Source organism: Pempheris klunzingeri, chromosome 7, assembly GCF_042242105.1.
Source record: "Pempheris klunzingeri isolate RE-2024b chromosome 7, fPemKlu1.hap1, whole genome shotgun sequence".
Lineage (NCBI taxonomy): Eukaryota > Metazoa > Chordata > Actinopteri > Acropomatiformes > Pempheridae > Pempheris > Pempheris klunzingeri.
Window position 1 is genome coordinate 9,325,975 of NC_092018.1, and position 26,102 is coordinate 9,352,076.

Consider the following 26,102-nt stretch of genomic DNA (forward strand, 5'->3'; position numbering starts at 1 on the left):
TGAGATCAGTGATCAGGAGTAACCCTGACTCCCTGCAGCGTTCACTGAATGTTACTTTAGTCATATGACCCCTGCTGTCCATTTAGTGTTCCTACATCCAGACTCATTAAGTTTATAGCACCTAGAACTACACTGCTCAAGTTCTTTTTACTGAAGAGGTAAAAAGAGTCACAAGCCAGGTGCAGACCAGGTGAGCAATAGGTCTGCTTTTGCAGACATGTTGAATTAGCTCTTTAATTTCCTGTTGCGCACCATCAGTTCAGCTCCCTGCAGTCAGGAAGAAAACAGTCAATTTGAAAATTTCAACCACAGACAAAATGCTTACTTTACCTTGTTGAAACTGTAGTTTGATATTAACGGCCATCTAGATTAATTAATAAAAAAAGAGGACAGTTGTGCCTTTATACATTTTATTATCCCAAGTGCAGACATTTACAGACGTTTGCTTGTCCTCTTGTATACAATGCCACCAAGAGTCATAGTCTGGGAAGAAAGAAAAGTCACATTAGGAACATGTTAAGAGCCTGGTGACACTAAGAATCAGTAAAGTTGTGTCCACTTACATTGACAATTGTGTTCCCATCCACCAGTTCTGTAATGGACTCGATTCCCTTCAGGGAGACCTTCAACTTGTTGCCTTCACGCCGAACCACTGCCTGGAAGTGGACGAGTCCTGTTTAGATCTTTGAAATGCTGGCGAGACATTTTTAGTTAACCATGTATTGTTATGGGACACTAAATTTAGGGTCCTGGCTTACCTTGACCTTTTCCCCAGTGAGGGTCTCCAGCTCTGCCTCCCGTCCAATGGTGAAGGTGTTGGTGAGGACCTTTGAGCCAGTAGTGACCGTTACTTTGAAGTTGTCACCAGACTCCTCAATCTCAGAGATGCTCTTAATGTCTTTGCCTTTCTGGATGAGTTCATCAGGGAGACCTAAGATAGAAAACCACAACAAGAAAAGGTTGCATTCCCTTGGTTGACAGTCTTCAGTGAGGTCTGATTTAGCATTGAAGTTTAACATTGCTGGACAAGTTAAAGATTGCAAATATTACAATATTACAAAGATTACAATATTTTTTCCACACATGCAGTTATACAGATAGTTTACAATGATAGTGCAACAGCATTTTTTAAAACTAATGGTTAAAAAAACGACAAAAAATCAAGCTGAAACCTTGCTTACCAATGGCCTTCATGAAAGGCTCAAAGTTCTCCTGAGACTCCAGCTGGTATTTTCCAGAGAAAGACATGATTGCAGACAGTGAAGGGAAACATAGCTGGCTGCCTGTTTTATACTCTCAAACTCCAGCGCCACAATCATTAACCACAGCTGACTTCAATTAGCTCAGAGACGATCCACTAACACAGATAAGGACGGACTGAGAGATAAAAGCAGCACAGGGTGACTGGACTAAAGTTGGGTAACCCAAAGTGCAGGGGGGGAAAATGTGACAGTATTTTAAGTCATGCTAAAATATATTGGCATGTTTTTCTACCTTAAAAACAGCTGACTGGACATAATGTTGTTGTCAGTTGCTGCTGTTACCCTCAGCTTTGGTTTCTTGTTTTCTGTTCTTTTTTTTCATGCTTTTCCCTAGTTTTCCTCCTTTTTGTCTTTCCCTCATGACTTTCACTCTCTTCACAGGGCGCCTGTCATAAAAGTTTATTCAAAATACATATTTTGCCCTAATATCATATTTTCTCTTTTGTTACAGTGTTTAACATTGATGTTTATGCCATTTCTTTAGCAGCTGGTAAAATCCCTGCAGGAGTTCATAATCACTTCCACAGTGTGAACTATACTCGACATTACATTACAAAGGTACTTTACTCAGGTGATATCGCTGCTCAAGATAAGCTTCCTTAAAGAAACAGAGCACTCCAACAGAGCAGTTCAATACATGACAAAATAATCTAATGTGGCATCTAATGTGTCAATAATCTGTCATCAGTGTTTCAGTGTTAGTTAGTGCAAAGTGCTGTGTTTATAACTTATTTGTTTGGTGTTCACCTCAAACCCTGAACAAGAAGCTATGATGAACAGACAAAGGATCAAAGGTGATTGCTGCACAAGATAACCGTCATAACTGTCGCAACACAGATATTGTGTCATTGGGGTTGCCTCAAAAAACACACGCAGCATCATGTGAGGAGCTGTTGGATTCGCGGTGTTCTGCTACAGGATTATGTAAAGGTGAAGATCTGGCAGATACAGACGGCAGTGTGCTCTGTATTTGGTGATAGCGGAATATAGTGCGGCCTGATAAGCTTTGTGCTGACTTGTTCTTAACTGTGTACAGAAAAGGATTCAGAGGCTTTGAAGCTGTCTAGATTTCAGCCGTTTACACACAGAGTTCAGTCAGGTGGATTTACAATCATTTTTCTCTCTCAAAACTTTATTTCAGCATGCAGATATGTGGATGACCACTGTCAGTATTCATCCCTACTTTTATACATAAAAATATATTGACAAAGGCACTCTACAGAAGGGGAAAGAGCAAAGTCAGAGTGATGATGACGAACAGAGAATTACAACTATATGATATACGATTACAAGTCCCATGTTCGCCTGAAGAGTTTCCCATGAGACCTCGGTGTCAGGAGCAGCTCATTGGTGGATTCGATGAGTAGAAGTGTGACCAGCCAGATGCAGGAGCCTGAGGATGAAGTCACCGGGGTCGCCGCCTTCATACAGGCTGGTTTGGTCGTCGCCTTCCTCTTCAATGAGGCAGGATTGGTCTGTAGTGCAGCTCTCTGTGCCGGGGTTTCCAGAGGAACAATGCATAAAAAATAAAAGAAAGAGGGATTATCACTTAGAATATGGTTGTCTGTTGTTGCAAACATACATTATTACTTTACAATATCTTGTTATCAGCTTGTGTGACCCAGGAACATAAACCTTTTCACAGCAAGAGGGCAAATGATCAAAGCAAAAATAACAGTGACTGAAGTTGTTGAACTCAAAGTCACGGTGAGTTGCATATCCAATTGCAGCATTAGTAAAATAATGTTAAAATGTATATAAACTTAAAGAGTTGGTATCAAGCAGTAGTAATTTGTCACATTTAGCTAAATAAAAGCTTGCAACAGAATAGAAAAATACTAGAAAATCACACAGAAAATAACTAAGCATGTTTGCTTATATTGTATCTATGTACAATTCAGAGTCATATAGATAGAGTCATATCTACATTACAGGAGTATTTTTTATGTTGTGCAACTTTCTAGTTCCACTTATACCCACTCTACTAATACCTCTGTACTTTTACTTAAGTATAGTTTTGAATGCAGGACTTTGACATTGCTACTTTTACTTAAGCGAAGGCTCTTTCATCACTTTATGCACTCCAGTTCTTCCTGACCTGCATCACAGCAGAGTCCTGAGGCGGCGCAGCGTCCTCCCTCAGATCCACAGGGTCTCCCTCCTGCCTGGCAGGGGGTGAGCAGGTAGTTCTCTTCCACACAGTGAGCCGTTTCTGGGGAGCCCAGCAGGCAGCCGAGGCCCTCCCCGCAGCAGATACTGGGGCCGAAGCAGCGGCCCCTGTCTCCAGGCCCACATGACATGCACTGAGGGAGGAAATGATAAATTATTATTGCTGTTAATTAGATTTTAATGTCACAGCAATTTAGTGCCACATATTCTGCCCATTCTTATGGGCTAATGAGTTTGTTAAGCTTTCTGAGGTAAATTTTGGACTTTTATTTAAATGTTTTGGTCCAAACCCAACTGTTTTATGGTCAATTGCTGAGATTCAAATAAAGATTTCTAAGAAGGTGCTTTGACATGTAGCCATCAACTCTTAATATAATGTAATTTTACAGCAATTACTGCATGTTTTAGATGCATGAATGGGTCGTTTTCGGGCCTCTGCAGGGCTTTAGGTTAAATAGCAGTAAAAACAGCTCACCTTGCGTAGCGGTGCATCCATGATGGACCTCTTCCCACCGATAGGACAGTTGGAGATGTAACATGCAGAACACACAGACAAGAGAAAAAGTAGACACACGGACACAGCAGCTCCAGTCATTTCTGCTGAGAGAGTGAGGAAAAGATGTGAAGGTGAAAATAGTTAGCACCCAAACTTACAAAACAAAATGTCCTTTCTGAGCACAAAGGCTGAGATAGACAGGTATCCACAAATCTGCAGAGACAAAACTCACTTGTTACTTAATCGCTTGATGAGCAGTAGATTTTAAGCTTTCGTTTCAGATGCTCCAAGATGCTTCTTCTGTTCTCTGTGCCTCTGGCATGTCTTATATACTTCCAGAGCCTCATTTGAGAGTGACACAGAAACCCAAAAGCCACTTAGAGATCCTTAATGAGCCCGCTTTCGTTACGGACACCCCCGGTAATGAAGCTGACCACTGGGCAGGCTGGGTCAAAGGGCCAGGCAGCTCTGTGGCCCCTGTTTCTTCATGCTATTGAGAATCATTATAGAAGGGCTCGTGCTGCGTGACCGTGCATGTTGGAGATGACATGAATGTCAGAGAGGTCAAGAGGAGAATGAGGAAATGAAATCATTCAAAGCCTGAGTGGACACGAGTGTAATACAACTTTGATATGCTTTTTAAAAAATACATACATTTTAAGGATTTTCTTCGTTATGAAGTATCTTTTCCAAGATAGATATGGGAATGTGAGGAAAAAAGCCATTTTCAACATTTTTAAAGGTCAAGAGAATAAATCTGTCTCTGATCCTTGGCCTGCTGAGTCGCCATCTTGGATTGGAAGTTCTTTACACAGTTTTTTTGTTGTTGTAAACAAACAGACTGTTTGTAAAACACACACACACACACACACACACACACACACACACACACACACACACACACACACAATGTAGGCTTTCTATTAATAAAGTCCTTAATTCCTCACAGGAATTGATGCACACATTGTCCAGGTCTGAGGTTAATTGGTGTTATGAGCTAATTAACACAACTAATGATCGGCCACAACCCATAAAAGACAGTTTCACTGTTTCAATGATATGAGCTCAATTACAGCTGCCCCCAACTGCCACTTTATCTCAATTAAAAACAAGTTGATAACATTGCCTTTGTTCACTAACTTTTGTGCTGAAATGGCACTGGGACGTGGATTTCACCCCCACAGACAGTTCATAAAACCTAACTGAGATCACGGTTTGAAGGCAAAACAAGAAATAAGACAAGTTGGTTACAGAAAGTGGACTGTCACTCAGACAAAAGGCCACTCTTGCCTCCTAGTGGCTGTGTTGACACATTTAATCTCGTTATGCTGTAATTTTTCACTGTTACTGTTTTCATCTGTCGTGCTTTTGCAGTAGGATAAGAGGAACACTTATTACGATATTGTATACATTTCTGTTCAATCCATTATAATATTAAGACAAACAAGGCATGAGAAATTACTATTTAGTAAGAAAGTAAAACTGAGCATCAAAACTTTCACAGAGGTGTTTGCTGCAGGGATTTTCTGTAGGATTGCATTGTTTTATACAAGTGTTTATGTTTTAGTGCACAGCCCCTGCATGATAAACATTATGCACCTAAATGAAATTAAACCTTAAGGACCTAAAATATCTTTGAATTTCTGTTTTTCACAAGCTTAAATTTATTTTCTATCTAAAAACATAAAAGGTGTTACTCAGTTTTAATGTGAAGTCAGTCATTGTTAACATGCATTTTTTGAGCTGTATAAAGAGAAAGAGTTGGTTTTAACAGTCTGAGATCATCTTCCATCACAGCATGTCAGTTCACAGCTGGTAAGCATTCAAACTGCATTGTTTTTTTGTGCAACATCAGATCTCGCCTCCCCACGTTCCTCCAAAAGCTGTGCAAATCCCTATTTCATAGAGAAATGGAGATGTCTATCTAGTGTTTCCTTATTTTTCTGCAGGAAGGCACTAGGCTTGTTGACTTCCTCTCCCCTCCCTTCCTTCCTTCTCTCCGAAGGTACTCATCTGAAAAATGAGAACAAAGTGATTGTTCCTGTTCTCTTTCTTAAGTCACTTCAAATGCTATCCGTGGACGGGCGGCTCATTGTCAGGAGAGTTGCAGTGCGAGCAGGAGGGAGAGAACGCAGGTACAGGTACAAGAGCAGCAGCTGCAGCCAAACTTCAACCACAGCATCACAGACACACAACACACTCTGCTACGCTCAGCTGGTAAGTTCCACACACAGACTTCGCTACAGCCTCGCACAAACACATACACTTACATGGCACTGACTGGCATATGAGGAGGGGCTTCGATTTTAATGGGTCTTTTGGAATGCATGGTGTGGCAAAGTGTAGGCTGGGGTCTCTGCACAGTGCACCTTAAGTGGGGGAGGTGAAGAGGATAAAAGAACAGGATAATATCCAGGAGGGTGTTTGAAACTGGCTTAAAGAGAAACATCGAACATTTCAGTGTGCATCTGAAATTGTTACAAAACAGTCAGAATAAAATTCCTCTGAATGTGCTTTTATGTTTTCTTTTTATTGCTAACTGCAAATTTACATACAAATATTTCTGTTCCTGTAATATGTATTTCAATTATTTATTGATATGGAGCTATATATAGTATCCCTGTTTTTAGAGAGTGTGTTGCACTGCTTGGATGTTTTCAACAGATGTTTTTACAGAGTTACACAGTAAATTGAGTGAATGTAAATATGTGAATTTGTCTGAAATCCCAGAAAATTTCACTTATCTTCATCTGATCATCCAGAATTTTGTCATCCTTATGTGCTACCATCATCTTTTGAGCATGACTTGGAGATTATTTAATCAAGTATCACACTGTCCGCATGCCTGGTAATCTGGGTGTGTATGCTGAAGAGCATAAATAGATCAATCAATCGACACAAAATGAACCGTTGCAGTAATTGATGAATTGTTTGCAAGCAATAGCAAAATATTTTGCAGCTCCAGCCTCTAAATTATGAGAATTTGCTGCTTTTCTTTAACTTAAGTCAATGTAAACTGAATATCTAGATGGAGCAAAATATTTTAACAGAATATTTTGACCAAATGATGAAATGATTAATTGAGAAAAAAATGTACTGGTTAATCGACAATGAAAATAATCTGAAGTTGCAGCCCTATATATAGTAATTCATGTATTCTGTGCGTATTATTACATGGGAAGAGTAGCTGCTGCATCAGCCAGCATGAAACATATGAACATGCAACAGACAATAAAGTAGAACTTGTGGTCGTCCTACAGTTGATTGATATTGATCTCAGTAGTTTCTCATTGATAAACACTGAGCTATTTACAGGAATAGAATAGATATGTATAGCATTGCTGAGCACAAGTTAGATGTCATGCAGAAGTAAGACAGTTCCCCTCTGAGGAACTTTTCACCCATGATGATCACCTACACTAAATAATGCACATAGAAACTGCACTGGTGATGTTATTTCCAACCATGAGACATAATTACATATCGCAGTTTTGTGCTTATCAGTTATTTAATCAAATTCAGGCTTCAATCGAAGTCTGCTCACAGAGATCCAGATTATGTATGATTATCAGTGGTGTCGAAAAGGGGAAGCTCATCCTGTCTATCAGTGCAACAAAAAACAAAAAACAAAAGATGAACAGAGCAGAGAAAAAAACATGGAGAAGCGAAAAGTGTGCGGGATGTAGAGGTGAACATTTCACAGATAACTTCCTAATTTCAGGAGAGGAGGAGTTCTGTGAGAAAGGAAGAAGTGAAAAGTTTCAGGTTGAACACTGAAATGTGTGGGTGTCGACACTATACTGTGTGTGTATGCCTGATTACATTCCTTCCACAAAAACCTTCAGTTTCTTGTCATGAATAGAAACCAGACACAGAGGCATTGGACGTACTTTTGTCCAAATTTTCTTCAAATGACGTGTCTGCTTTTGGGGCTGCAGGCAAAAGTAGAGCAGAGGTGGAAAGTAGCTGAGTATGTTTACTCCAGTACTGGAGTTTGTATTTGCAAATGTAAATGAAACAGTTAAAACTACATTCTGATAATACTTTTGTGCTTTTATGAATTAGGATGTTGAATGCAGGACTTTTATTTGTAATGGAGTGTTTCTCATCATGGTTATGCTAATTTATGCTCAAAAAAGTATCCACCTTATTGAGCATTGCACTCCTACAACATTGCCAGACTCATGATAGACAGTTGATGGAGCAAAATCAGTCTTCTTTATTCCTTTTCTTTCTATTTCCTTAAGGACGATTAACTACTTCTTGTACTCTTTCTTACACAGAAAGAAGATGGAAACAGCCAGAGCAAATTTTTCAAGAGCAAGAAGATCTCCTCTCAGAGATGAGCTAAGACGAGCATCTCAGCACAGTTTATACCTAAGCCCACCTCTGTTTTATGACAAGCCCCCAAAATTCTCCCCTCCCAGTTATCTCAGCATGTCACCCAGCAGAGACACCTACAATGCATTCAGTCCGCCTGCTTTCTTTCCCATGCTTGGCCCTGGTTATACCCATAAGGAAGGATCCCAGAAACGTAAAAGAACTCCTTTCAAAATGGACGCCCAAGGAGGTGAGTCTCCTGACAGAGGAACAGAGGAGGCAAGCAGGAAGAAGACAGTGGATCTCTCCCACATCCCCTTCTCACCACCTCGCCCTATTCCCTCTCCATCTCCTAAGCCCATCCCTGGTATGATCGAGCTCAACAGACTGCAGCTTCACCACAGATCACCAGGTTTGAATCTACCAGTGCAGGTGAAACAGGAGCCTCTCAGTCCTTCCCCTGTTTGGCCTCCCTCTCCTCTCCTCCTCCACCCTCCCTACTTCCCATCTCTCCACCACAGCCTCCTTCCATACCCGTTCTTCATGCCTGGCCCTGTCATGCACCTCTCACCTGGTTCTTTCTATCCAAGAGAGGACCTCCGCCCAAGGCATCGTGGTCGTGACGGACCTCCTCGTGGTGGGACGACCAGTGCTGAGAAGCTTGGTCTCAACATCCATGTGGATGACAGTTACTACGTAGACGTGGGAGGAGACCAGAAGAGATGGAAGTGTCGTATGTGTGAGAAGTCGTACACCTCCAAGTACAACCTGGTCACACACATCCTGGGGCACAATGGCATCAAGCCGCATGGATGCCACCTGTGTGGGAAGCTGTTTAAGCAGCTGAGCCACCTGCACACACACCTGCTGACACACAAGGGAATGAGGCCCCATAAGTGCCAGGTGTGCCACAAGGCCTTCACTCAGACCAGCCACCTGAAGAGACACATGATGCAGCACAGTGATGTGAAGCCATACAGGTAAATGTTATGTAGTAAGTAGTTTTTGTACTTAATATTTTCACCTGTCCTCTTTTTAACCTAGTCTTTTACTCACCTTATCCTTCAGCTGCAGTGTGTGTGGCAGAGGTTTTGCTTACCCCAGTGAACTTCGCGCGCATGAGCTGAAGCACGAGAAAGGCCAGGAAAACATATGTGTGGAGTGTGGTCTTGATTTCCCCTCATTGGCCCAGCTGAAGAGGCACCTGACTGCCCACCGTGGCCCCACCTTGTACAGGCGAGCACAAATACTGTTCTTCCCTTTGTCTATATGACGTCCTCTTTGAAATACCCATATTCGTTTCATTGTCAAGAGTTAGGTGGGAAGAGTAATACCACTTCCATGTCTGTACACTAAATATGAAGATGGCAGCCAATTAGCTTAGCATAAGCATGGAATAAAGGGGGGGACAGCTATTGTAACAAAATAGCAAAATCTACCCACCAGCACCTTTAAAGCTCACTGATCAATATTTAATTTGTTTAATCAGTAGAAAAACTAAAAATAGTCCAGTGAAAAAAATAACAATCTTTTTTACACTTTGTTTTTTGTGCAGATTAAATAAGCAAGATATAACATATTAACTGGTAAGATTTAGAGGTGCTGGTAGGCAGATTTTGTTACACATGGACTTCAGCAGGCTTGCTGTTTTCCATCTTTATGCTAAGCTAAGCTAACTGGCTGCCTGCTGTAGCTTTCTACTCAGCGTACAAACATTGGAGTGGCATCGATCTTCTCACTCTCATTTAATTCTCAAAAACAAAGTGAACAAGTACATTTCCCAAAATGTCAAAGCACTGCTTTTACATTTCAGTTCTCCATTTGACTCTACAAAGCGGTAACTGTTTACCTTTGGTTCCTGTAGGTGTGCAGAGTGCCAGAAGACGTTCCAGTACCCGAGCCAGCTTCAGAACCACATGATGAAACACAAAGACATCAGACCGTACATCTGCAGCGAGTGTGGGATGGAGTTCATCCAGTCACACCACCTGAAACAGCACACGCTCACTCACAAAGTAGGTTTAATTAGGAAGGCAAAGAGAAAAGACACAGCATCCGTCAATGTTTTTTTGACAAGGGTTGGATGCAAAACCATAGGTCTTTGGCATCAAACAGAGTTATCAATTTTGCTGTCACATCAAGACATTTCCATTATTTTTTGTGCACATGTGGGATATTGACCAAGAGAGTTTGGACACGAGCCCAACAGGTGGTTTTGGCAGCTGTATCAGAGCAATTTCCTCCTACATTCTGTCTCCTGAAGCTATTTGTGACTCCTTAACAACCAGTTTTCATCTTTTATTTTGCCTTTAGTAGTTTTATGGTTAGGAGAAGCACTTCACTCCACACTGTTTAGCAGTATTACATATAAATATACGGTATGAGATTGACCGAAGTCTTCATTGAAGTAGTATGACCTGAGTGAGATTTTGAAACAAAGGATGTTTTTATGGCTGTTAATATTTCATTTCATTTTAGATATCTAAGATATATCTTAGGAAATGGTGAGAACTCCACAAAATAAAATAAAGACAATTAAATGACAATAAAATGAAGATGGAGATTTTAGAGGTTAAGCAGCAAACAAATCTGTTGACTGCATTTCTCAAACCCGTACTTCCACCTTCTCTTGTTCTTCAGGGGGTGAAGGAGCACAAATGTCGCATCTGTGGTCGTGAGTTCACCCTGTTAGCCAACATGAAGCGCCATGTCCTCATCCACACCAACATACGAGCCTACCAGTGCCACATGTGCTTCAAGAGTTTTGTCCAAAAGCAGACTCTCAAGGCTCACATGATTGTCCACTCAGACATCAAGCCCTATAAATGCAAGGTTGGTCAAATTCAACATGTCATGTGTGGCGTTCACAGATTTGATCAACATTTTGGGAAATACTCTTATTTCTTGCTTTCTTATCAGGAGTTGAGGAGATCGATACTGCTGCCGTGTATTTAGAGGCTGTCCTACCAAGAAAAACAACAGTATCAGTAGTTTCAACAAATGCGGCACATGTTCAAGTAACAGAGCCCTCTTGTGGCTGTGGCTATGATTCTTGTCTGTCTGGAGCAAAAAAGGAAGTCGGGTGACGTTATTAAAGAGCAACACAGTCCCTAGATGGAGGAGATTTGGGCAGATGGATGGGTCAACAAAATATTGAACTTTAACACCAATGAAACCACAATATTGGAAGGCAAATTAGATGGACCTGCCAATAGGGGCAAAAAAACACATCTCTGTGTTTTGTTAAAGGGCAGTTGCTGTATTTTGTTGATTGATTTGCAGGACTTGTTGGGTATTTATGAAACTACCGCCAGGAGCTAGCCTGTAACCAGCGTCTCTGAAGCTTGTTAATTAAGATGTTATATTTCATTTGTTTGACCCATGCAAAGCTATGCATTGTGGTATTACATGGGGTTATGAGGCAGATTTTGTTACCTTTTGATTCAGCACTTTGCCCTTGTTTCTAGTCTTTGTGCCAAGCTAATCATCTGCTGGCTCTAGCATCAACATTCAAGTGCTCCCTCTATTGTAAACTACATCAACCCACGTATTTACTGATAATCACAGCCAAGAACAGAACCTGTATTATTTAGTGGTAGCTGCTATAAAAGGATTTCCCCACTTTTCTGGAGTGTCTGTTTTGACCTTGGTGTTTGGTAGGAGGACTGAGACGATGACCAGATAGCAGAGAGGCTTCTGGCAGTAGGACCCTCCTTGTCCATAGGAAGGATATCGCCGCACAAACTGCCTCTCTAACAATGGACCCTCAGCCTCCCCGGAGAACAGGGCCCTCAAATAGATTTCATCTCGCTTTCTCTGCTGCTGGAGGGAGCTTCCTGTTTTCTCACGGCCCTCTTGGACAGTTTACAGTCCCTCTCTCCTCCTGAAGGAAAGGACCACCCTAATAAAAAAGAATGCAGAGGAAGGACAGCGCAGGAGTTGCCCTTCCCTGTTCTCCTCCTGGCTCTGTCTCGGTGCTGCTTCCTCTCTCTCTCTCTCTTTCTGTTTTTCTTGTGTGTGTGTGTCAGGGAGTGTGAGAGAGGGGGGAAGACAAAGAGGAAAAGAGGAAAACAAGGATAGAATGAGGGAGAACGGGGGGTGTGTGGGTTTGTCTATGTATATCTGAATGCCTGCACATTCATTCATGATTACGTGTAGCTTTACAACTTGGCATTCTGCAAAAATTAGTCATGTAACAAAGGAGTTTTGGCAGTGAAAGAAGAATAATAGGTGGCTGGTGTTGGCCTATTGTTTTTGTATCCTTGAATAGTGTACAGTGCAGTCAATGGTGGAAAGTAACAAAGTACATTTACTCAAGTACAGCGCTTGTCTATGGAATTTTGTTTAGACAGTTTGTACCTCTAATTTCTGCTACTGTTTACTTCTACTTTAATGCATTTGAGAGGGAAAATGTGCATAATATTCTTAACTAGGTTTATCTGACAGGAGGTTACTATACCCAGCTGATCTGCAGGGGATTTTCAGCCATTCAGAATGCAAAGCACATAGATTTTAGATGTTAGATTTTTTATGTGACTAATGACAGCTTACCTTGCTATACGTTCCTGTCTTTCAGCTTTGTGGGAAGGAGTTCAACAGGATGCACAACCTAATGGGCCACATGCATCTCCACTCAGACAGCAAACCCTTCAAATGCCTTTACTGCCCGAGCAAATTCACGCTGAAGGGAAACCTCACCCGACACATGAAGGTCAAACACGGCATCATGGACAGAGGGCTGGATGAAAGACGTAAGTATGCACATATTGTAGATGGTATATTCTTTTAACACGCAAAAGTTGCTTAATGTAATGGCTTATTTCTCTGACTTCAGTGTTTAGGCAAAGGGGACGATTCTGCCTGTCCACTCCCATGGGCCTCCTCAGCCACTTCAGCCAAGAAGAGCCGTTTGACCTTTCCCAGAAGCCCCCAGGCCTGCCTGGCCTCCGTCTCTCCCAGTCTGATGGCGAGAGCGTCCCTGGAAGCTCATGTCAGGAGGAGGATGAGGAGAGTTTGTACAGAAGGAGCCAGTACAGCCCCGAGGTGGACCAACATGAGCCCGCTGGCGAGGACCAGTACATCCCTGAGCTGGAAGAGAGAGAGCAGGAGTCTCCAGCTGAGCCGAGGCCGAATGAGAGGCAGAAACAATTGTGTCAGCAGAGCTCAGATGAACAGACGTATGAGAGGGAGTCAGCAGCAGAAGGAGACTCTGCAGATCCCAGAGGTGACAGGGTGCACCTCTTACAGTCAGACAAGACATCCGAGATGACTTATGATTCTGATTCAGAGCTAGGTGACCAAAGTGAGACAGGCCGCAGAGAGTCGTATGCTTATGACTCGGATTCAGAACTAGAAGATCATCACCAACGGTTAATTGAGCCAGAGCAAAGCAAGCAGGATGGCTTTTGTTTCATAGCAGAGAGGAACCAGAGCAGATCGGACAGGACAGGTGTAGATGAAGAAGAGGACAAAGAATTAGATGAAGAATGAGAAGCAGATGCAGGTTTTAGGGAAGGCAGATGGTTTTTTTTGACAGGAAAATGGAGAGGATGTCCAGGAGAAACGCCCCTGATGTGTGTAGGTTTCTAAATAAAACTGGATTGGTTGTAGTAGCTTAGCACAAAAATAGAAAAGTGAACATATCGTGTTTATTGATACGATTGAAATAACTGAAATACAAAGCTGTGAAACATAATGCATGTACAGAACGTATCATACGCTGATTTATAATTGCTGACAGGGCGTTAATGTGCATTTAGGAGTTGGAAGAGTAAGATTAATGTGTAGCTTTTTTGTAAATAAAATGCAAAAATGTATTTAATATTTTTGTTTTTATACAAATCATTTTGTAGTATCAACTCAAATATGCAATTTTGCTTTAACTTTGACTCATGTAATTTTGTTGAAACCATCGTGTTTTTTTTAATTATTTGTTTGTGGGACCCAAAGTAAGTAATAATGTAGTTTTGGCATATATGACAAAGCTTGAGTTTCTCAGGTCTTTGAGTGTCTTTATGAAATAAACTGTGATTTTGTTTTGTTTCTGTTTAATGTTTAGATTTTTTTTTCATCCACATACCTTTGTTAGTTCAGTTTTTGGAGAGTGGGTGTATTTTTTTTTTTGTATGTCAGTGTAATGATGGTCAGCTGAATATGATTCTGCTCGATAAACACAAAAATAAAAGATGGATGCATGAAACTTTGCAATGAACCCGTGGTTTGTGTTTTTAGACGTCTTAGAAATATCAAACATCAGTCTTGAAGTCCAGATATTAAATCCCAACCCTTCTGACACATAGTTCACCAAGCCAGAGATGATTGCTGTGAGTTTCAAAAAGCTTACTCCTGCTTCTCTTTCAAAGCAGAGGAAGAGGAAGAGAAAACACCTCTCCCCTTCTCTCTTTTAGGTTGTGATCAAACAGCAGTGACGGTCACAGTAGGTGTCCCAGACAAAGGCTTCGTATGTCTGTATGACTCAGACTAAAGCATTGTTTCTGCTCATTGCAGAAGCCCCACTGAAAATAGAAATACTACTGGAATGAAAGCGTGTCTGAAAACAGTTTTTTATCACAAAATTGAAAAAATATCACACAGTGCATCATGTGGGATGTCTCACATATATCTATCATGATAAAGTAACGTAGCAAATAGTCATTTAAAGAGTTGTGAAAGAGATAGATGTTTTAGTCCACACTGTGACATAACTTGTTCAGGTAAACAGGGTCATTTCTTGACAAATGAAATGCAGAACAGCAGCTTCTCTATTTCTACCAGTGAAGACCACCGTGTCCTAAAGGGCGAAACTGCAAACAGTTTGAGGAAGTTCTCACATCCTCCTCTCCTTTCCTTTCCTCACCTACGTGTTTCAATCCCAACCGCTGGTTCAGAGCAGAGCCACAGAGAGTGGATCTATGGTTTGTATTAACGTCCTCCGTCGAACCAGCACCTCTTTAGCAGCATCATATTGTGCAATCTATGAGGAACAAGAGGTATAACTGATCACAGATCAGGGAAGATGATGTTTCATAAGGTAAATCTATCTCTCCTGGGTTTTTTTTAATGAAGTGAAACTTTAGAGCCCCTGAGAATCTAAAGATCACGCACACGCACAGGAGAACAGGTAAATATGTGTCTGGTGGGAAAATGAATCCTGTGGTAAGACACGGTTGATGTGCTGCTTTGCAATGAAAACCAACACATCTGATCAAAACTTGAAAAGATGACAAGATAATTCCTCTTTAGGGAAAGGACAAATTGCAGTTTATGAACAAGTGATTTTAGGCAGAGCGTAGAGATAATTAAAGCAGCCAAAACCTTCTCATTCAAACGCAAAAAAAGTTTAAGAACACAGTTGACGTAAAGCTGAATGTTGGATGACCACATAATTGATGCTCAGGCTCTAAATATGAATTTAAATCTATCCACATGCGCTCCCTTCTGGCTGTTCACTGACTATTATATAAGTTCTTTCTTTCATAGATGTCCTTTTTTACCAGTCAGTGATGACTTAACTGACTAATTGCCGAGTCGATGCCTCAGTCACTTATTGAGCCAAAATGCCAAATATTTGTTGGTACCAGCCTTTTAAATGTGACAATTTGCTGCTTTGCTCTATTCAATATCACCATCAAAGGGATAGCTTTAGGTTTTGGGCAAAATAAGCATTTTGAAACGGTCACTTCTGGGAATTTGTTTGCACCGAATGATCGAACTAATCCCCAAAAAATAATTAATAAATTAATACAACATCAGAATATCCATTGCAGCCCTATTACTTATCTATTAACCCGATCCTCATCAATCCTTGGAGTTATTATTTATTTTATGTTAAACAAGGAAATGTCAAGAGTACATTTAATATATCTGACGCTGTCCTTTACTCTACAACTCTATAGCTGTGAAATAAAAAGGAAGCAGGCAGAGGATACACGTAACTGCGATACTGAAAACAAATACTTCTGATTTCTTTGCATCACAAACAATCACTTTTTTAGATCAGAGTGTGGGAGGACAAACCAGACAGCATTTTTGATGAAAATCTATTGCACACCAAGCACTGGCTCTTGCAAGATCAAAATTTTTTTATGCAGCACCAACAAGAGCACACAGTTCTCCAGCAACAAATCATGACAATAGAAGAGAGCAGAATAGACAAATATCAGACTCCATTCGTAGTAGCCTGTATTCCTGAAAAGATGGCTGTGCATGTAGAAATGTTTACTTCCTGTCAGTTCTCTCCAGCGCAGCTCGGGTGAGAGCTTCCTGTTTTGCTGGCGAGTGAGAAAACGAGATGGTGCTAAAATTCTTCCACGTTTTGTTTAACAAAACTGTCCCACCCCGGCCTCAACCTGTTACCTCCTTTGACCCACAGCCAAGGAGCTTACTGTAATTATAGCTGTCCTCCTGTAGAACGAAAGGAGAACAAAAACACTGGGAGGACAACACGTCAACGGCCCAAATAAACACATGTTTAAAAAGAATGAAGAGCACAGCTCCCAATTTAGGGTCCTACCATCCCTCCTGATTTATTTTGAGGGTGTGTTGCTGTTTTGAGGATTGTCTGCAATATTTTAAACATGACTGGACAAATCTAATGTCCTGACAAGCTCAAGGAGGCACTCATCCATGATGCTGAGTGAACAACAATGGTACTTTTCATGGCTTCCGATGCAGCGCCACAGGGTGAAGTGAGGCTGCTGCACTTCTACTTCAGTGTATTTATCTGGTCTGTCTCCTCTTTACATAAACAGCGCCCTCTATGGTCACCTCATCAGTACTGTCAAAGTGCCCTGCTCTCTTCTTTCATATTTAAACATTTTTATATTCAAGAGATTTCTCCTATAATTTGATTTTAAAGCATACTCCTGCAGATATCTATCATTTATGTGTGTGTTTTACTACTTCACAACTTTGCCCAAGAGCATTGTTTTAGGGAGATAAACACAGTTTTATGCATTATAAATGGCACAAGAGATTAAAATGTAACAAGCTTTATAGTATTAAAGCCTAGTTTTAAAACAGACAATTCAATGTAGACACTACATTAGTATAAAGGATGTGTTGGAAAGTATAGTCTATGAATTTTTTGTAGTTTGAATAAGGAAATGTTTATTTTCCTCACTGTATGATTATACTCATTTATGGGTGAACATGCACATTTTAGAAATTGTTATTAATAAGGTAAAAACTGATGTATGATGTATGATGCCTGATGGTTTGTGGATTGGATGTGAATATTTCCTACAGCAGTTGATAATCATTCAGGGTAAATTTCACACCCTTAAATCTAAACGAACGGGCGAGAAACTTTTCACCATGTTGTTGTACAGCTACATATATAATATATTTATAACTGCTAACAAAATACTATTTTCTGTGCAAAGGATTAATTAACAGAGATATAGATTTCCTTTATGTTTTCCAGGTCTCTCAGTTGGTATAAGCTTCTTCCTCATCGGAAATGTCATGTACACCCCCGCGCCAGATATGAAATGGTATCGTCCAAAGATGGCAGCCTCCGTGTGGAAACAGTGTGTGACCACTGCAGTCAAAGTTAAATGTTTATCTCCGTCTGTTTCAGGTAAACACATCTTACACCTGGCCACGAGGAAATTCAAGCCTTATTTAATTGCATTTTTTTATTTAACTTCGGTCGTTATTGTTCTTATTTGGACGTTTTGGCAGGACGAGCCAAGTGTCCCCAGTTCATATTATATGCTAGCTAACTGTATGTAGCAACATTAGCCTGCACAACTGAGGTTTCATCGTTGTCGTTAATGCCGCTTGGAGTGAAATATTTGTATCTCTATGACCTGGTGACACTGTTTGTCTTTGCAGCCAGAAGATGGTTGCTGTCAGCCGCTTACACAGATGCCAAAATATGGGAGGCAAGAGAGAAAGATCCTCAGAACCTGGGTGAGTTTAAAACTGGCTACAGTGTTCACATATCACATCTAATGAACGGTCCAGCTAGCAATAAGTAGAGTCTCAAACATGGAGGGAGGTGAGGATTGTGCTACATTGTCCAGGAGGACCTGTTCGATCACCTTGTTGATCCACACAAAGTCATTTTAATCCTGAAGTGGCACTGGGTTCAAATCCCTTTCATGTTCTCCTCATGCCTGGGAGGGTTGAAGTCCTCCCACAGTCCAAACAAAGGTGATGTAGAGACTCTAAATTACTCATTAGTCCATCTATATGTGTGTAGACTGGTCAGCACATAAAGACAATGATGGACAGGCCCTGAAGGCTGCACAGGAAACATCGGCTGTAAATGAGCGCACATTTCTCAGCTACATATGATCTATTTGGTCTTTAAGTATGAATTGCAAAAGATGCACCCCCCACATTGGGGGTGTCGTTGGTGATATCAAAGTTGAATATTGATTGCCGTAAAAAAATGAAAGTTGGCTAGAATGCCACTTTCTTTGTTGTGTTTTCTACTTTGATCCAATATTTCCAGATTTAATCTATTGCGTTGCCAATTTTATGTTCTATTTTTAGGGAAAGTTTTGATGAAGTGTAGCTTAATATTGTGTGTTTTGTTCTAGCACAAAATTAAGCACTCATTTAGGCCAAGTTTATTTTGTTGCATAGAAAATTAGGTTTTGATATTGTCAATATTGTCTGGATATTGGAGCTTAAACTCAAGTACACTAGCACAGATACTGAAAATGCTCTAACGATACCTTATGATAGCCCTACCTCAATCACCTACACTTGTGTCGGACATATATCCACATATAGAAGTATTGATTTCAGGTTATTTCATGTAAAAAGAATGGAGATGTGTTGCATGAGTCCAGCATTAAATGTTCACAGTGTGTGTGTACCTGATCAGCACAGGGTGGCAGTGTAACCCTGCAGCCACATGCAACACACAGATCAGTAACTGTCCAATACTGTGGCTGTGAATACACACAGCCTGTCATGGCTTAATTCAAATCAACAATACTTAAGCTTAAGTTTTAAATTGATCACAACTGATGATGAAGCACTTGATGATATAATTCAATACATTTCGCTTTCGTACTGTTTTGTCTCCTGCAAGTGTATTAAATTTGCATCTCATGCTGTAAAATGCCTTCTGGATAGTGAGTTCATTAGGCTACATGATAAACTGTATAATAGTGTTGTTGATGTTGTTTTTTAAATTATAGCTGTACTGGCCAGCGTAATGGACAGAACATATGACAGGAAGTTCCCAGTTAGCTCTCTGACTGTGTCACGGGTAAGCTGCATCTGGATAATCACTGATAGATCAGCGCATAAATTTGAATTTGATGGCAGTAGAGACAAGATAGTAGCATTTATATTTACTGTCTTTGTTTCAGTTTGTTGACAACGTTTCATCTCGAGAGGAAGTTGATCAAGCAGAGTACTACCTTTACAAGTAAGAGGAAACATTTTCACTCTTCCTGCATCAAGTTTCTGCATCTTCATTTCTGTGTCAGGTTTCTGCAGCTGTGTGGTACCAACTGTTGTGCTTTTCTTGGAATGAATTGTCTGTTTGGTTTGTCTGTTTTCGGTTTATGTTCGGTCACATGCTTTTCTTTGTTCGGGTCAACTCCAGACCTTTCCTGTTTACTCCTTCCTCTGGAGTCTGCACCCATTCTTCTGATTACAAGATTTTGTATATTTCCCAATCGCACCCTTGTTCAGACCACATTCATTTTCATAATCGGGTGAGAAGAAAATAACTACGTCTCCACTTTAGTTTATAAATAACATTAATTATTCTCACATCTAACTGTTTTTTATGTGTTTGGGCTGTATTTCAGTTCTTATTGGTGATTGTTTATATGAGGAAGCTGTCAAATTTGTTCCTCTCGTGGCTCAGGAACTTAAACGGTTTACCACAGACTTGTGACATCCAAATGTAGTTGCATATTATCTCTCTCTTCCTCACATCTTTCTTATTGTTTTATCTCTACACGTTGTGATGGATCTGTTTATCCCTCCAGGTTTCGTCACAGTCCAAACTGTTGGTACCTGAGAGACTGGACCGTTCATAGTTGGATCAGACAGTGTATAAAATACGGGGCCAGGGAGAAGGCCCTGCACACGCTTAAAAACAAGGTACACAACACATTATAATCCCTCCATTTATTCTTAAGACAATAAACTGGACACAGGTTCAAAATTGGAAGACTCCTTCGTCAATCTAAAGGAAATTCATCTTTATAAGCAGAAAGGAAATCTGATCAGAGGCTCCTTATCAGGGCTGACGGTTGCAGTTATCAGTGTGAGCGATCACAGATCCAATCTTAACCACCCAGATGCTTTCTCAAACTGATCTGAGCAGCATAAATAACATCAAACATGTTTGACATTTTCAGCCCAGCATGCATACTCTTCCTGAATGAGTAGTATGAGCCAATGACGTGCTTACAGTGAAATAAATGGGAGCATGAGTATGGCTGCCTCTGTTGTTAGTTTGATATAGGTCACGTTTCATGTGAGATTAGAGGTCTGACGTCAGTGATGCTTTAGGAATCAGCAGTGATGTCACAACCTTTACCAAATCATGTAAGGTAACAGTAAATGTTCACGGATAAATATGGATTAAAAAAATCATGTCCTACCTGTGCAATACATATTCAAAATCTGTGTTTGTATGTGTGCAGGTCCAGTATGGAATATTCCCAGATGACTTCACCTTCAACCTGCTCATAGATTCCTACATTAAGGAGGGGGATTTTAAAAGTAAGACTTATTTAAAGCACCTTTTCAGTCAAAACAATTGTGGCACAATACGGTTCAGACAGACTGAAATAAAGTACATCCCCCTGCAGTTTTTCAGACTCATTCTTGTTGACTTTGAAAATTGCCAGGAGTGGGAACAGACTGTCTGTCAAATCACTAAAATCAGATTTCAAACATTTCTTTCCTTGTTTGTAAAAGGCAGAGGTAAAGCGGAAGCCTGACAATTTTTTCTGTGATAACATTAGAGAGTAAACAGTACGTCGTCTTTCAACAAGTGAAAGCACATGTTGAAGTTTTGATTACATCTGATAAAATGATGAATTCAATGTTTGTTTAGCTGTTTATATACTGTGTAACTTCAGCATTGCACTCAAATGTAATGTTGTTTAATTTCTTTTAAGGGTGAATCTGATCTATATTTTTATTGTGAGCAAAACCAATGAAATAACTATAAACGACAATGAATTGATCCCACTAACAAGTACTGTCTGCTGTCTGCACGACTAAAACCTGATATATCTTATTCCTCAGTGTCATAGAGCTCCACTGTTGTCCAAGAACTATTTAAAACACATTGATGACATGTTTCATCATTACTATGAAGACTGGCACTGTAATGTATTTTCTTTCTCTGTGTGGAAATTAAGAAATATCCACAAACTTAGTTGCTTTTATTCATTTGAGGTTCGCCTGGCGCTCTTTTAGTCACGTCATTGTTTCGTTTCACCCTCTTCATCTACAATGGTTTAATGCCCCCTGACATGGTGAATTAGCCGCACCGACTGTCAATCTTGATGAACCAAGTGCGAATGTTCACATAACAGAAGTGGATGAAAATATGCATGGATTTGCAATAGTTAAATTTGGGTGGAAATATGGTGTTATTGTTGTTTTTGGTCTTTTTGTGGTATTTGTTGAAAATAAGAAAACAAAGAATAATGCCAGATGTGTCCTTTTAGCTTCACAAAAGGTGTCCAGGGTGTTTTGAAAGCTTGTGATTTTAAAGCTTTATTTTCTTTCTCCTCATTCTACTTTATGACCTCAAAGAAGAAATCCCTGAATTATTGTCTACAATTTGTTTTAGTAGTATAACAATATCTTATTTTACATAATGATGCACCTGAAAAAGTATTGTCTGGTATTGTAGCTTGAGAATTACAGAAAAGTAACGATAACATACATTATAGAAAGAAAAACACTAAAGTACCATGTAAAAGTGTTTTTGTTGTAATTGTACAGGTGCGTGCTCTGTGGTTGAAGAGGTGATGCTTCAGGAGGCCTTCGACCTTCCCTCCACACAAATCCTGTCTCTGTACACTCTGGGCAGTTACCTAGCAACCAGACCACAACTCCCTGTGAGTGCAGCAATGGCAACAACGGGGGCTGTTATGAACTTGAATGATCCCAGAATTTTCTTATGCAGTACATTATACAAATACAACTCCTTAGCTTGGGCACTACTACTCTAATTTATGAATATGTAATGAATTACCAGTACTTTCATCTGTTCCTCACTGTGTTCAGGTGTTGGAGGAGCGGGCACTGGGTGCATCACTGCTCATCTGTGGACTGAGGCAAGACAACACTGTTGGCCTCAGCGCTCAGCTGCTTGGCAATGCTCTCCTAGGTTTGTATATGAGTTTCTCTTCCCCCCACAGTGTTGTATTTTTTTTATTTCACATTAGCTCACTATGATTGACTCATCTAGCGTTCTGTCATTATTCTGTTTTTTCTCATTCATTCTCCTCCTCCCTCTCCATCCAGGCAAGGTGGAAATGTTAAAGGGCATACATGCCGTGTTCAAAGGGATGCCTCTCTTCTGGGGTCGTGGATATCTGGGCCGAGCGCTGGCTGTCATGGAAAGAGTGGCTGCTGCGTCTGGTGATGTCAAGCTGTCCAGAGACACGGTAAGAATTGAGAAAGTCAAAGGGATATTTCTGTGTGTGTGTGTGTGTGTGGTCATCGTACACAGATCATCGGAAAGAAGCTTTTGCAGAAAAACTGGTTTCAAGTTCTTGTTTATTATGTTTTATTTTGTTCATCACATGAACAAAACTTTGGTGAATATTGGATGTGCACTTGATGGCTTTATTCTGTACAGCTGGAACATCTAATACAATTCAATACAACTGTTCTTCCATAAATTCTACATTTTACAAATATAATAATGCTCAGTTTTTATTGTCACTGTCAGGGAGGTTAATTCAACTATATGTTTATTATGATTTGCAGTCGCGTTGAAATGGACTGAATGTTTTTCCTGCTCCATTTACAAACATGAAGAGGAAGAATAGTAGAAACATAACATAGCACCATGAAAAAAGCTAGAAATGCTCTGACTGTGGCTCATATTGACATTATCAAGTGTATGGGGTATCATCAGTGTCATCATTAATTTAATCATTTCTGCTTTTTTCTTCACAATGATTAAGTCACAGAGGGCTGGCAACTCAGTATTTAGCACCACAGCAATCCCTGGCAGCACGTTATCTTATGTAAAAATTATCCCAATGTTTCGCACACTATTTAGGGAAAAGGGAGCAGATTAATTCTCTGCATTAATATGTACCCTGAGTTGAGGTATTGGTATTACGACAATAAAAGTTGGATTGGTGCATCCCTTATTAACGTACAGCAACGGAAAACGTGAAACAAACGTAGTTTCGGAGTAGGTGAAAGGCATATTTTTCTCTTTTTGGGGGAAATAAGCTAGAATTTCCTACTACTTCGACAGCAGACACACTTGACAGGCTCCTGATTCCGAGCACGCTGTGCCAGACAGCATTGCTCCCCACACTCATTTGGGCTTTTGTTATCGATCTTCTCTACTGACTGCGGGTTTGACGTCAAACAAACATTTCCCAAAGTGTTGCTACCGCTGCTGTAAGATTAATGTGGACTAGACTTTTTTCCAACCAGATTCTGTGTTTAAAATAACAATGGTGCAAAGTCGAAAATATCGAGCATGATGGCTCTGAGTCACACAACAGTATTATTAACAACAGAGCATTATACACACACACACACAAACACAGAGTAGAGACCGTTGTTACTTTCCAGGTGGGCCGTACGACACAGACAGTCTTCATCTTCGGAGATGGAACACACACACGCTGTCATATTGCTGTTATTTTTACATATATGCACAAACACACAGTTGGGTGTAGAGCCTCTAATCCGGCCTGTGCTGTCCAGTTCAATAGTTCAACTTTGTCCACATCTAATTAGATTTTGAGGAGCCTGGAGCACCGAGGATGTTTGTGAGAATCACTGCAACAGGAACTAAGTGGCCTGTGCCAGACAGCGGCACAGCAATAATGTAGACAGAGCAGATAACACAGTAGGACAGAGAGGAAATATTACATCTCAAATGAAGGTGCTGGTGACTGCTGCCTCAGGTCACAGTTAATCTTTCCTCTTCTTAAGATTAAGAGGTGAGTTGTCAAGTGAGTTTTTCAGCCTCTTTTATCACGACATGCCTGTTCTGATGTAGTTTCAATAAGAAACTACATCTTAAATAGTTGAATTTATTTAACTTTCACTCTAGTAATTCAATACAAAACATATAAAGTCCTTACAGGCAGTGACTGTTTTTTTCAGAACAGCTCTTTATGTTAATTCTGCAAACATTAAAAGGTCATCTTTATGCATACTTAACATTTATTTTCATTATTTTCCAGCTAGAGTACATGAATGACTTGCTGCAGGAACTGTCGTCTACCTCAGACACCGACACATCTGGAGACGAGTCAGCAGGTGAAGAGGATAAGAAAGAAGACACCATAGAAGAAGATGCTCAGGCCGAGCAGGCTAAGCTACCTCAATATGCCAGCACATTTAAGGTGGGTGTTTGTTTGTGGTAACGGTCAGGGTGAGTCCGTAACATGTGATGCAGAAAAGAAATCAGCATACAAAGGGTTTTTCAATAGATTCTTTAAAATTGGATAAATCGTGTCACATCCAGGCTGGATGGGGCCCTTAATGTCTGAACTTCTCAAGGCAACAAGGATGGCTGACTGTGCCAACAGTTATAAGCAGTAGCACTTTTTTAAGGCCTTTTTTAAGCACTCATTTCTAAAATGAAATGCGCACACCCAGATTTCTTTGTTACAACATCAACAACTTAACGTTTTCATAGACTGATGAGAGATTACTGCTTTGGATGGTATTTCCCTCATTTATATGAAGTGATGAGGTCACTGTTAGGTGTTTCAATGTCTTTTTGTGTCCCTGCTTCTTCAGGAGCTGAGCAGCCAGCTGGAGTCTCAGGGTAAAGTGGAGTCGGCCTCCTTCCACACTTTAGTGACCGCTTTGGCCCAGCAGAACCTCGCCGCTGCCGAGAAACCCGACTTGGAGCAGTACGAGAGCCGGGTACAGGCTTGGGAGGCTGAGAGGAGGCAGCTGATGCAGAGAGAGAAAGAAATGAGGGAGAAGGCCGAGGAGGAGAAACGGGAGCGGTTAGCTGCCAGGGCTGCAGCCCAGCAGGCATAGAGACTCAAGATGAAGCTGAATCTGTCCATTGTTCATTAGAATTGTGTCCACTGTCAACATTGTCCACTTCTGCTCATCAGTAGATACTTTTATATATGACAATTATAATGTCCTTATGTGATAAGTATTACTCTGTCTTTATAGAATTAAACAGAGCACATATAAATATGTTGTCAAAAGTCTGTCACATTTATTTTCCTTCTGTTGCGAACTATGGGATGATATCATTATTGGAAAGTATGCACACATCAATTGTTAAGCCTGATGGTTGTGTGACCTCATGTAAGCAAAAAGAAGGGAAAGCTGGGGAGAGATCTTACCATCACATCCTCCCACTCCTTTTCCTCTCTGCCTGCAGATGTCTATGTGTATGTGTGTCTGTCAAAAACATCTTTGGAAGATTTCTCACAGGGATTAAAAGAGAATTGCACAGATGAATTTCCTGAACAAACCAAATTCTTTGCATGGAAGGGAATGCGATTATGCCCCGAGACCTTTCCGTTCACCAAGGAAAACATAAACCATGTACTATAGATCCTGATAACTGTAAGAATAGACACATAGTGCACTTCAGTGTTTGTTAGAAAGTGAAAATATCAACATGAGAGTGCAGCATCAGCTAATGCACAAACTGCACATGTTGGCTGGCAAATAGAGTA

At 40.5% G+C, this 26,102-nt stretch overlaps 4 protein-coding genes across 5 annotated transcripts; 2 read left to right on the forward strand and 2 right to left on the reverse strand.

The window, feature by feature from the left end:
- Positions 1-393: 393 nt before the first annotated feature.
- On the reverse strand, positions 394-1,250 carry LOC139204105 (fatty acid-binding protein, liver-type). The gene is made up of 4 exons (XM_070834070.1): positions 1,182-1,250; positions 759-931; positions 564-656; positions 394-483 (listed from the first exon to the last, which is right to left on the reverse strand). Exons 1-4 carry the CDS (start codon positions 1,246-1,248, stop codon positions 433-435), a joined length of 384 nt encoding a protein of 127 aa, XP_070690171.1. The 5' UTR covers positions 1,249-1,250; the 3' UTR covers positions 394-432.
- Positions 1,251-2,606: 1,356 nt separating this feature from the next.
- oxt (oxytocin) lies at positions 2,607-4,026 on the reverse strand. Its single transcript, XM_070833265.1, has 3 exons — positions 3,907-4,026; positions 3,361-3,565; positions 2,607-2,752 (listed from the first exon to the last, which is right to left on the reverse strand). Exons 1-3 carry the CDS (start codon positions 4,024-4,026, stop codon positions 2,607-2,609), a joined length of 471 nt encoding a protein of 156 aa, XP_070689366.1.
- A 2,024-nt stretch (positions 4,027-6,050) lies between these two features.
- Positions 6,051-14,444, forward strand: znf366 (zinc finger protein 366). Of its 2 annotated transcripts, XM_070833262.1 has the most exons (7): positions 6,051-6,144; positions 8,211-9,227; positions 9,316-9,483; positions 10,112-10,262; positions 10,888-11,079; positions 12,824-12,998; positions 13,082-14,444. In XM_070833262.1, exons 2-7 carry the CDS (start codon positions 8,218-8,220, stop codon positions 13,735-13,737), a joined length of 2,352 nt encoding a protein of 783 aa, XP_070689363.1. In that variant the 5' UTR covers positions 6,051-6,144; positions 8,211-8,217; the 3' UTR covers positions 13,738-14,444. The 2 variants fall into 2 exon arrangements, with proteins under 2 accessions (XP_070689363.1, XP_070689364.1); XM_070833263.1 differs by lacking the exon at positions 10,888-11,079.
- Positions 14,445-17,754: 3,310 nt separating this feature from the next.
- mrps27 (mitochondrial ribosomal protein S27) lies at positions 17,755-25,569 on the forward strand. The gene is made up of 11 exons (XM_070833264.1): positions 17,755-17,827; positions 18,085-18,162; positions 19,407-19,477; positions 19,581-19,639; positions 20,211-20,325; positions 20,874-20,952; positions 22,192-22,307; positions 22,477-22,579; positions 22,717-22,859; positions 24,633-24,794; positions 25,195-25,569. Exons 1-11 carry the CDS (start codon positions 17,755-17,757, stop codon positions 25,441-25,443), a joined length of 1,248 nt encoding a protein of 415 aa, XP_070689365.1. The 3' UTR covers positions 25,444-25,569.
- The last annotated feature ends 533 nt before the right edge of the window (positions 25,570-26,102 follow it).